This window comes from Elephas maximus, chromosome 2 (genome assembly GCF_024166365.1).
Source record: "Elephas maximus indicus isolate mEleMax1 chromosome 2, mEleMax1 primary haplotype, whole genome shotgun sequence".
NCBI classification, from domain to species: Eukaryota; Metazoa; Chordata; class Mammalia; order Proboscidea; family Elephantidae; genus Elephas; species Elephas maximus.
The window spans coordinates 125350766-125360909 of NC_064820.1; the positions used below are offsets into that span (position 1 = coordinate 125350766).

The window sequence follows — 10144 nt, forward strand, 5'->3', positions numbered from 1 at the left end:
TGTTTGATTTGCAGGGCTCAGTATGGGGGTCATCATGAAGGGGTGATCATTTTGGCTGACCCCAATAGGATTGTAACATACCTTCTTTCTGTTCACAGTTTCTAATAAGTGGTTCCATGAACGAGGACAGGAGTTCTTGAGGCCTTGTGGATCAACAGAAGTTGATTGACATCCTTTTCTGCTCTTCCCCTTCCTGGCGCCACAGCCCATGTTGTCTTCAAGTTCAGCGCGACAGATACCTTTGTATGTTCCAGCCACAGTCAGGCGGGTCTTTGGAGGAGTAAATGTTTGTCTGGCACAGAGGGAGAGTGGACTGGGGAGGATCCAGGTGACATGGGTCTGTGCCAACCCAGCCATCCCCTCTGGTCAGCCTGTGCCATCTCTGGTCCCCAAAGGCAAGGTCAGTGTGGCTGCAGCAGAGTCAGGCTGTCCAGCACCTAGCAAGGTGCCTTCGTACCTCAGATGTTTTAGTTGTGAGATATTTCAGTGTACCAAAGTTCTGATACCTTGTTTACATGTTTGTCTTTATGACATTTTTATCAATTGTGGCTTTAACCAAAAAATAAAATGTCCCTGCCAAAAGCCTTAAAGAGCCTTATTTGGAGTATTTTTTTAAGCCTGGGGAACTTTTACCAAGTTCTTTATTTCCTGTGCATCACCTCTGTTTAGGCAGAGCCTGAATAATGAATGCTTTAGTGGAAAAGAACTTTGGGTTCTAGACCTCATTCAACACTCTCTATTTCCTCTAAGCTTGAGTGTCCTTTTCTGGAAAGTGAAGAAAATAGCCCTATGTCCCAGAGAACATAGAAAGCATATATGTTCATTGTTGGGATACTGTAATAATTTGAAATTTCTTTTTTAAAAAGTTAGCTTTGTTGTTGAGACTATACACAGCAAAACATACACCAATTCAACCATTTCCACATGTACAAGTCAGTGACATTGATTACATTGTTTGGATTGTGAAACCATTCTCACCCTCCTTTTTGGCGTTGTTCCTCCCCCACTAACATAAACTCACTGCCCCTAAGGTTCCTCTCTAATCTTTTGAGTTGTGCTTGCCTGCTAACTGAAAGGTTAGCAGCTTGAACCCGCCAGCCACTCTGCAGGAGAAAAATGTGGCAGTCTGCATCTATAAAGATTACAGCCTTGGAAACCCTGTGGGATGGTTCTCCTCTGTCCTGTGGGGTCACTATGTGTCCAAATTGACTTGATGGCAATGGGTTTGGCTTTTAGTTTAGATAGTTCTTAAAAGAGCTTAATGCTCAAGACAGATACTTATTACTAGGTAAGCTGAACTATTGTTTGGTTTTAAGAAGACTTTACAGGGGATGTTTTTGGTTTAAGGTTTAAAGATTACCTCAGGGCAGTAGTTTCAGGGCTTAATCCAGCCTCCATGGCTCCAGAAAGTCTGGAGTCCATGAGAATTTGAAATTCTTTTCTGCATTTCCCACCTTTTGATTAGGATTCTTCTATACAGTCATTGACCAAAATGTTCAGTAATGGTAGCCAAGCACCATTCAGTTCTTTTGATCTCATGATTAAGGAGGCAGTTGTTCATGGAGGCAATTAGCCACACATTCTGTATCCTCCTCCTATTCGTGACTGTCTTCCTTCCTCTGTTACTGCAGGTGAATAGAGACCAACTAGCATGCCTTGGATGGCCGCTTGCAAACTTTTAAGACCTCATGAAATTTCTTATTTTTAAATTGTGAGATATATACACAATTGCTCATGATACACAGAGGTGCAGTGTAAAAAATAAGAACGTGAGTGCAAGCACACGTTGCTTCCACCCAGGTTAAAGCAGAGAACATCGTCAAGTCAGTACCTTAGGAGCCCCTTTGGAGCCCCTCCTGGATCACGTTTCCTTTCCACCCCCAGTACCTTGGTGGTAACCATTGCCTAGTGATTTGTGATACACATTTCTTTTCTTTATAGTTTTACCATCTGTGTAAAAAAGATCCCTAAATAAGTAGTTATTTTGTTGTCCTGATTTTGAACTTTTTATGTATAGAGTCAGTATGTATTTTTCGGTGTTTGGCTTCTTTTTGCTGTAGTTCATTTTCATTTTTATAGTTGTTTGTTTTTGTTGCTATATAATTTAGAACTATACCATAATACAGCTAAATATACTGTTAGAAATTTGGATTGGTTTTAGGTTTCGTATATTACAGATTATGCTGTGATTAACATTTATCTTAGTTATCTAGTGCTGCTATAATAGAAATACCACAAGTGGGTGACTTTAACATACAAACTTATTTTCTCACAGTTTAGGAGGCCAGAAGTCTGAATTCAGGGTGCACTAGGGGAACTCTGGGAAGGCTCACTGTCTGTCAGCTCTGGAGGAAGGTCCATGTTTCTCGAGCTTTTGTTCCTGGGCAATCTTCTTGTGGCTCAGCATCTCTCTTCTCCCATGTCTGTTCCTCTGCTTGCTTATTTCATCTCTTTATATCCCAAAAGACATTGATTTAAGACACACCCTACATTAATCCTGTCTCATTAACCTAACAAAGACAACCCATTCCCAAATGGTTTATAATCACAGGCACAGAAGGTAGGATTTACACCACATATTTTGGGGGGACACAATCCATAACTGCATTTTTATGTGATTCATAGTGCACATAAGCACACATTTTGTAGGGTATATATGTTGTTAAGTGCCGTTGAGTCAGTTCTGACTCGGACCCTATGTACAACAGAACAAAACACTGCCCAGTCTGCTCCATCCTCACAATCATTATGCTTGAGCCCATTTTGTTGTAGCCACTGCATCACTACATCTCGTTGAGGGTCTTCCTCTTTTTTGCTAACCCTCTACCTTACCAAGCATGATGTCCTTCTCCAGGAACTGATCCCTCCTGATAACATGTTCAAAGTATGTGAGACGTAGTCTCGCCATCCTTGTTTCTAAGGAGCATTCTGGTTATACTTCTTCCAAGACACGTTTGTTCTTTTGGCAGTCCGTAGTATATATGTGGGAATGGATCTTCAGCTTTACCATATAATGCCTTCCAAGGTGGTTATACACTTTATTAACAAGAATAAATGAGAGTTGTTGTTACTCCAGCCATCTCCAGTATCTGGTATTGTCATACTTTTTGCATTTTAGCTAGCTTGGTGCACATATAGTAGTATTGCGACATGATTACTAATGACATTGGACAGTTTTTCATATGTTTCTTAGTCTTTAGGCTTCTTAAGTGTTCATTCAAGTAATTTTCTTACTGATTCATAGAAATTTTAAATATATTTTGGACACAAGCTGTTTGTTGGCTGTGTGTTTTGCAAGTACCTTCTGTCTTGTGGTTTTTAAAAAACTTTAGCTGTGTCTTTTGTAATATTGCCTATCTCATTTCTTATTTGGGTTATTGGCTTCCTCTCCTGGTTTTCTTTTGTCAGTTTGGCCAATGGTTTATCAATTTTGTTGAGTTTTTCAAAAAACCAGCTTTTGGTCTTGTTAATTCTTTCAGTTGTTTTTCTGTTTTCTATTTCGTTTAGTTCAGCTCTAATTTTTATTATTTGTTTTCTTCTGGTGCCTGTGGGTTTCTTTTGTTGCTCTCTTTCTATTTGTTCAAGTTGTAGGGATAGTTCTTTGATTTTGGCCCTTTCTTCTTTTTGGACGTGTGCATTTATTGATATAAATTGGCCTCTGAGCACTGCTTTTGCTGTGTCCCAAAGGCTCTGATACGAAGTGTTTTCATTCTCTTTGGATTCTATGAATTTCTTTATTCCATCCTTAATGTCTTCTATAATCCAGTCTTTTTTGAGCAGGGTATTGTTCAGTTTCCAAGTGTTTGATTTTGTTTCCCTGCTTTTCCTGTTATTGATTTCCACTTTTATGGCCTTATGGTCAGAGAGGATGCTTTGTAATATTTCAGTGTTTTAGATTCTGCTAAGGCTTGCTTTATGACCTAATATGTGGTCTATTCTAGAGAATGATCCATGTGCACTAGAAAAGAAAGTATAGATGGTTGCTGTTGGGTGGAGTGTTCTGTATATGTCTACGAGGTCAAGTTGGTTTATTGTGGCATTTGGATCTTCCGTGTCTTTATTGAGCTTCTTTCTGGATATCCTGTCCTTCACCGAAAGTGGAGTGTTGAAGTCTCCTACTATTATTGTGAAGCTGTTTATCTCACTTTTCAATGCTGATAGAGTTTGTTTTATGTATCTTGCAGCCCTGTCATTGGGTACATTAATATTTAATATGGTTATATCTTCTTGGTGTATTGTCCCTTTAATCATTATATAGTGTCCTTCCTTATCCTTTCTGATGGATTTAACTTTAAAATTTATTTTGTCAGAAATTAATATTGCCACTCCTGCTCTTTTTTTGATTGTTGTTAGCTTGACATATTTTTTTCCATCGTTTGAGTTTTAGTTTGTTTGTGTCTCTAAGTCTAAGGTGTGTCTCTTGTAGGCAGCATATAGATGGATCTTGTTTTTTAATCCATTCTGCCACTCTCTGTCTCTTTATTGGTGCATTTAGTCCATTTACATTCAGGGTAATTATGGATAGGTATGAATTTAGTGCTATCATTTTGATGTCTTTTTTTGTGTGTTGACAGCTTCTTTTTCCCACTTGATTTTATGTGCTGAGTAGATTTTCTTTGTATATTGTCCTTCCTCATGTTTGTTCCTGTTGATTTTGTTTCTGCTGAGTCTGTTTTTTTCCCCTTGTATTTTATTTTGATGAGTAGGATAGTTTGTGTCCTTTGTGGTTACCTTATTATTTACCCCTATTTTTCTAAATTTATAACTAACTTTTATTTCTTTGCATCTCCGTATCTTCCTCTCCACATGGAAGGTGTATGATTACATTTCCTAGTCCCTCTTTATTATTTTAATATTGTCTTCTTTTATATAATAACATCACTGTTACCTTGTGTTGGGCTTCTTTTTTTTTTTTTGGATTTCCCTGTCTGGGTTGGCTTCTGGTTGCTCTGCCCAGTGTTCTAGTCTTGGGTCGATACCTGATATTGATTTTCTAACCAAAGAACTCCCTTTAGTTTTTCTTATAGTTTTGGTCTGGTTTTTATGAATTCCCTAAACTTGTGTTTATCTGGAAATGTCTTAATTTCATCTTCATGTTTAAGAGACAGTTTTGATGGATATATGATTCTTGGCAGGCAATTTTTTTCCTTCAATTTTTTAAATATGTCATCCCATTGCCTTCTTGCCTGCATGGTTTCTGCCGAGTAGTCTGAGCTTATTCTTATTGGCTCTGCATTGTAGGTGACTTTCTTTTATCCGTCGCTGCTCTTATAATTGTCTCTTTATCTTTGGTTTTGGCAAGCTTGATTATAATATGTCTTGGTGACTTTCTTTTAAGATCTACCGTATGTGGGGTTTGATGAGCATCTTGGATAGATATCTTCTCATCTTTCACAATATCAGGGAAGTTTTCTGCCAACAAATCCTCAACAATTTTCTCTGTATTTTCTGTTATCCCTCCCTGTTCTGGTACTCCAATCACTTGTAGGTTATTTCTCTTGATAGAGTCCCACATGATTCTTAAGGTTTCTTCATTTTTTAAAATTCTTTTATCTGATTTTTCTTCAAATATATTAGTGCCAACTGATTTATCTTCGAGTTCAGAAATTCTGGCTTCTACTTCCTCAATTCAGCTCTTCTGGCTTTCTATTGAGTTATCTAATTCTGTAATTTTATTGTTAATCTTCTGAATTTCTGATTGCTGTCTGTCTATGGACTTTTCCAGCTTATTAAACTTTTCATTATGTTCCTGAATAATCTTTCTGATTTCTTCAGTTGCTTTACCTGTGTGTTCCTTGGCTTGTCCTGCGTATCACCTCATTTCTTTCCTGATGTCTTGAAGGGTCCTGTATATTAAACTTTTGTATTCTGCATCTGGTAATTCCAGGAATGCACTTTCATCTAAAAGATCCCTGGATTCTTTGTTTTGAGAGCCTATTGAGGTGATCATGGCCTGTTTGTTTATGTGACTTGATATTGACTGTTGTCTCCGAGCCATCTATTAAGTTATTGTATTAGTTTATGCTTGCTTACTGTGTCGTAGCTGCTTGCTTTGTTTTGTTTTGGTATACCCCTATGGGTTGCTTGAGTGAACCAGTTTGATTATTTTTGCCTTTGGAGCTCTGGTGTCCTGTCCCCAGCTGGCTAGAGCTATTCGTCAGGTATATCAGTCTAGGAGTCCACTCAGTTTTCTTGTATGAATTCAGCTCAGGTTTCCAGGTAGCTGATATCAAAAGTGTGTGGGTATTGTTTTGATATCAAGTGTGTGGTACAGGCTCTGTCCTACAGTCTTAGACGGGCAGGGGTGATTGGCATATGTACCAGTATCTGATTGCAGCAGGGGGTCATGCTGTGGACAAGGCAGGGGGCTGAGAACCAACCCCCAGGTGTCTCTAGGAAAACGCATCTCTGTTCCCTAGAGCATGCTAGTGGGTGGGCTCTGCAGAGGGACCATGGGCATCCAAAGTTTTTGTTGTAAGGATTGGGAGGTACCAGTTATCCCTGGACCCCTGTTGTGGGTGGCTGGGCAACCCAAGTGGAGCCACCAGTCCTTAGGTCCCTGTTGTGGGTAGGTGAGGACCTTGTTTAATAGGCAAAGCGATGTCAAGCATCAAACACCCACCTCTCCACCTCACCACTGAAATGGTCGGAGTTTGCCAACAAGGGCCTATTTTCCCAAAATAGGCCCACACAGGTCCATGCAGAAGGGAAAGGTACTCAAGGTTCACGGACGGTTTATGCCTGGACAGAAGCCGCTTCTGTCCTGAGCTCCCCCAGTTAATGGAGCTAGCAAATTATCTTTTCCCCCCAGTTGCAAATTTTTTCCTTCCCCAAGGCTGGGAGGACGGCTCCAGGTGCTCACCAGGGTCTATCTCAGGCCCAGGGATTCAGCCGCTGAAGCTGGCTTGGGGGTGGGAGGGGGGCGCGGTAAAATATACACAAGTACTTAGCTTTTGCCGAGAGCGCCCTTCTGCTCAGGTTCCAGAGGTGTGAGTGGGCTGTGTGGCTGGCTGCTTCTCCCTGAGGAAACTGCAGCCGAACGCTAGGACCAGCCGGCCACTGCCGCTGCTGTCGCTCTGGGAATGGTGGTTGAGGGCTCCCCGCGTTTCAGGTCTGGTAACTCCTCTCCGCTTCTGAACAGTCTCTTCCTTCCCCTGCCCCTCAGTTCATTGTCTAAGCTTGCCTTTGATGCTCAGGGCTCCCAGCTTGTCACAAATATACTCGTTTCACTTGTTTTTTCGGGTCTTTGTTGTAAAGAGGGCTCGACGGGAGAGTCTGTCTATTCCGCCATCTTGGCTCTGCCTCTAGCTGTGTCTTTTGATGATCAGAAATTTTTAATTTTGGTGTCAAACTTATCAGGCTTTTTCTTTTTGATTTATGTTTTTTATGTCTTGTTTAAGAAATTCTTCTGCATACCAAGATAATGAGATATCCCCTTTATTCTCTTCTGTAAGCTTCATAGTTTTCTCTTTTACGTTTAGATCTTTAATCCACCTAGGTTTTATTTTTGCATGTGGTATAAGGTGTACAGGTCCACTTAAAAAATATTTTTTTTTACATTTTCTTTCCTAAAAAAAAAAAAAAATTGTATTGATTCTCTTTGTATTTCCACCACTGTAAGCCCAGTCTGAGTTTTTATCATTTTTTTTTTAACCTATGTAATCTTTTTTAAATTGTGCTGTAAGTGAATGTTTACAGTTCAAGTCAGTTTCTCATACAAAAATTTATACACACGTTGTTAGGTGACCCTGTTTGTTCTTCCTGTAATATGGCACACACTCTGCCTTTCCACCCCGGATTTCCCCTGTCCGTTCAACCAGCTGCCCACTTAGTCTCATGTATCTACTTGAGCTAAGAAGCACTCTCTTCATGGGTATTTTATGTCTTATAGTCCTGTCTAATCTTAGAAGAGTTGACCACGAAGAGTGTCGGTTCTGGGCTAACAGTCTGACGGCCATGTCTTCCGAGGTCCCTGTAGTCTCAGTCAGACCATTAAGTCTGGTCTTTTTACTAGAATTTGAGTTCTTCACCTCACTTTTCTCCTATTCCATCAGGAACCCTCTGTTGTGTTCCCTGTTAGGGTGGTCGTTGGTAGCCAGGCACCATCTAGTTCTTCTGGTCTCAGGCTGATGGAGTCTCTGGTTTATGCGGCCCTTTCTGTCTCTTGAGCTAATATTTTCCTTGTGTCTTTGGTGTTCTTCATTTTCTTTTGCTCCAGGTGGGTTGGGACCAACTGATGCCTCTTAGATGGCCACTGGCAAGCTATTAAGACCCCAGACGCCACTCAACAAAGTAGGATGCAGAGTATTTTCTAAATATACTTTGTTATGCCAGTTGACCTAAATGCCTCCTGAAACCATGGCCCGGAGACCCCTGCCCCTGCTACTCTGTCCGTTGGAGCCTTTGGTTGCATTCAGGAAACTTCTTAGCTTTTGCCTTGGTCCAGTTCTGCTGACTTCCCCAGTATTGTGTGTTGTCCTTCCTTTCACCTAAAATAATTCTTGTCTACTATCTAGTTAGTGAATACTGCTCTCCCACCCTCCCCACCCTTGTAACCATCAAAGAATGTTTTCCTCTGTGTTTAAACCTTTTCTTGAGTTCTTATAATAGTGGTCTCATATAATATTCTTTTGCAACTGACTAATTTCACTCAGCATATTTTTTTTTTTTTTTTGCATTTTTTAATAGGATAAGATAGGCTTATTCTACAACAATAAATAGCCTCTAGATTTCGGTGGCTTAATACATTGAATCGTCTCTCAATTAAATATCCACTGGGTCTGGGGAAACTGCTGGAAGACTTTTCTCCCTGCTTATAGCCACCTAACCTCCCTTTAGTGCCTCCCATTAACAGGAAGCCACTGACAAGGGAATCTGGGAAATACAGCTTGCAGAGTCATAGCTCCAGCATAACAGAAGAGTATAGAAGAATTGGTTTGAGAAAACAGGAAAATTATTGGCACATAGGTAGTTTTTTTTTTTTTTTTTTTGGTTTGAGATTCATTGGGCTTCTTAAATCTGTACAATGGTGTCATCAGTTTTGGAAAATTATGAAGCTGTTTTCTTTTTCAGTATTTTCTATGTTCCTTCTGGAACTCTAATTAAATGTAAATTTGACCTTACCATTCCATCTGTGTTTCTCTAACCTGTCTTTCATATTTTTTTCAGAAATATCACACCTGTGTACAGAGAACACACACATACAACATGCGTAGTGCTTAGGAGAAGAATGTGCAAAGGGGTTGTGTGCTTTGCAAAAAACAAAATGTGTACATTATTTCTATGAAAATATGGTATCTATGCTGTAATTTTGGATAATTTTTACAGCTGTCTTCTAGTTTACTAATTCTGTCTTCCACTATTAAATGTATCTAAGGGTTTTTCTTTAAGCATTTTAAAGATGTAATTCCATTGTTTTCTGGATTGCACCATTTCTTTTGAAAAGTCAACTTGTCTTTGTTGCTCTTTTGAAAAAAATCTCTCCCCAACTCCTCCCTGCTGGCTGCTTCTAAGATATTTCTCTTTGCTTTGGTTTTCAGTAGCGTGCTTTGTTGTTGTTGTTGTTTTTCTACTTGGGGTTCACAGAGCTTTTTGAATTTGTGGGTGGATGTCTTTGATCGGTTTTGAAAATGTCTCAAGACGTTATGTCTTTCAGTTCTGCTTCTGTTCTATTTTCTCATTTTCTGGGGAGTCCAATAATCTGGATGTTAGAGCTTTTCACTGTTCCATATTTCTCCTAATTTCTTTTTTGTCTTCCATCCTTTTTTTCCCCTTGTGCTTCAAACTGGATATTTTCTATTGATCTGTCTTTGAATTCATTTATCTCTTCTGCTGCTAAACCCATTGTTGAGTTCTTAACTTCAGTTCTTATGTTTTTCAGCTTTAGAATATCCATTCAATTCTTTTTATGGATTCTAATTCTCTGGATAATTTATGTTTTGTTTTCTTCACATTTTTAATGAACTAATGAATCAGTTATTTGAAAGTTCTCATCTGATAACTTCAGGGTCTAGATTTTCTGTGGGCTTGTTTCTGTTGTCTTTTTTTTTTTGCTCTTGATTTCTAGTCATTTGGTTAACTCTCTGACCTTGCTTGGTCATTTTTGATTGAATGCTGGGCATCGTATATGACAAATTGTAGAGAT

General features: G+C 39.5%; 1 protein-coding gene across 13 annotated transcripts in view; it reads left to right on the plus strand.

The window, feature by feature from the left end:
* The window catches only part of P4HA2 (prolyl 4-hydroxylase subunit alpha 2), a 287775-nt gene extending 287194 nt beyond the window's left edge, over positions 1–581 (plus strand). For all 13 annotated transcript variants that reach the window (XM_049872799.1, XM_049872788.1, XM_049872698.1 and 10 more), the window contains one exon: positions 99–581. In XM_049872799.1, the coding sequence (XP_049728756.1) occupies positions 99–169 (71 nt within the window). In that variant the 3' untranslated portion in view covers positions 170–581. The remainder of the gene's footprint in view (positions 1–98) is intronic.
* The last annotated feature ends 9563 nt before the right edge of the window (positions 582–10144 follow it).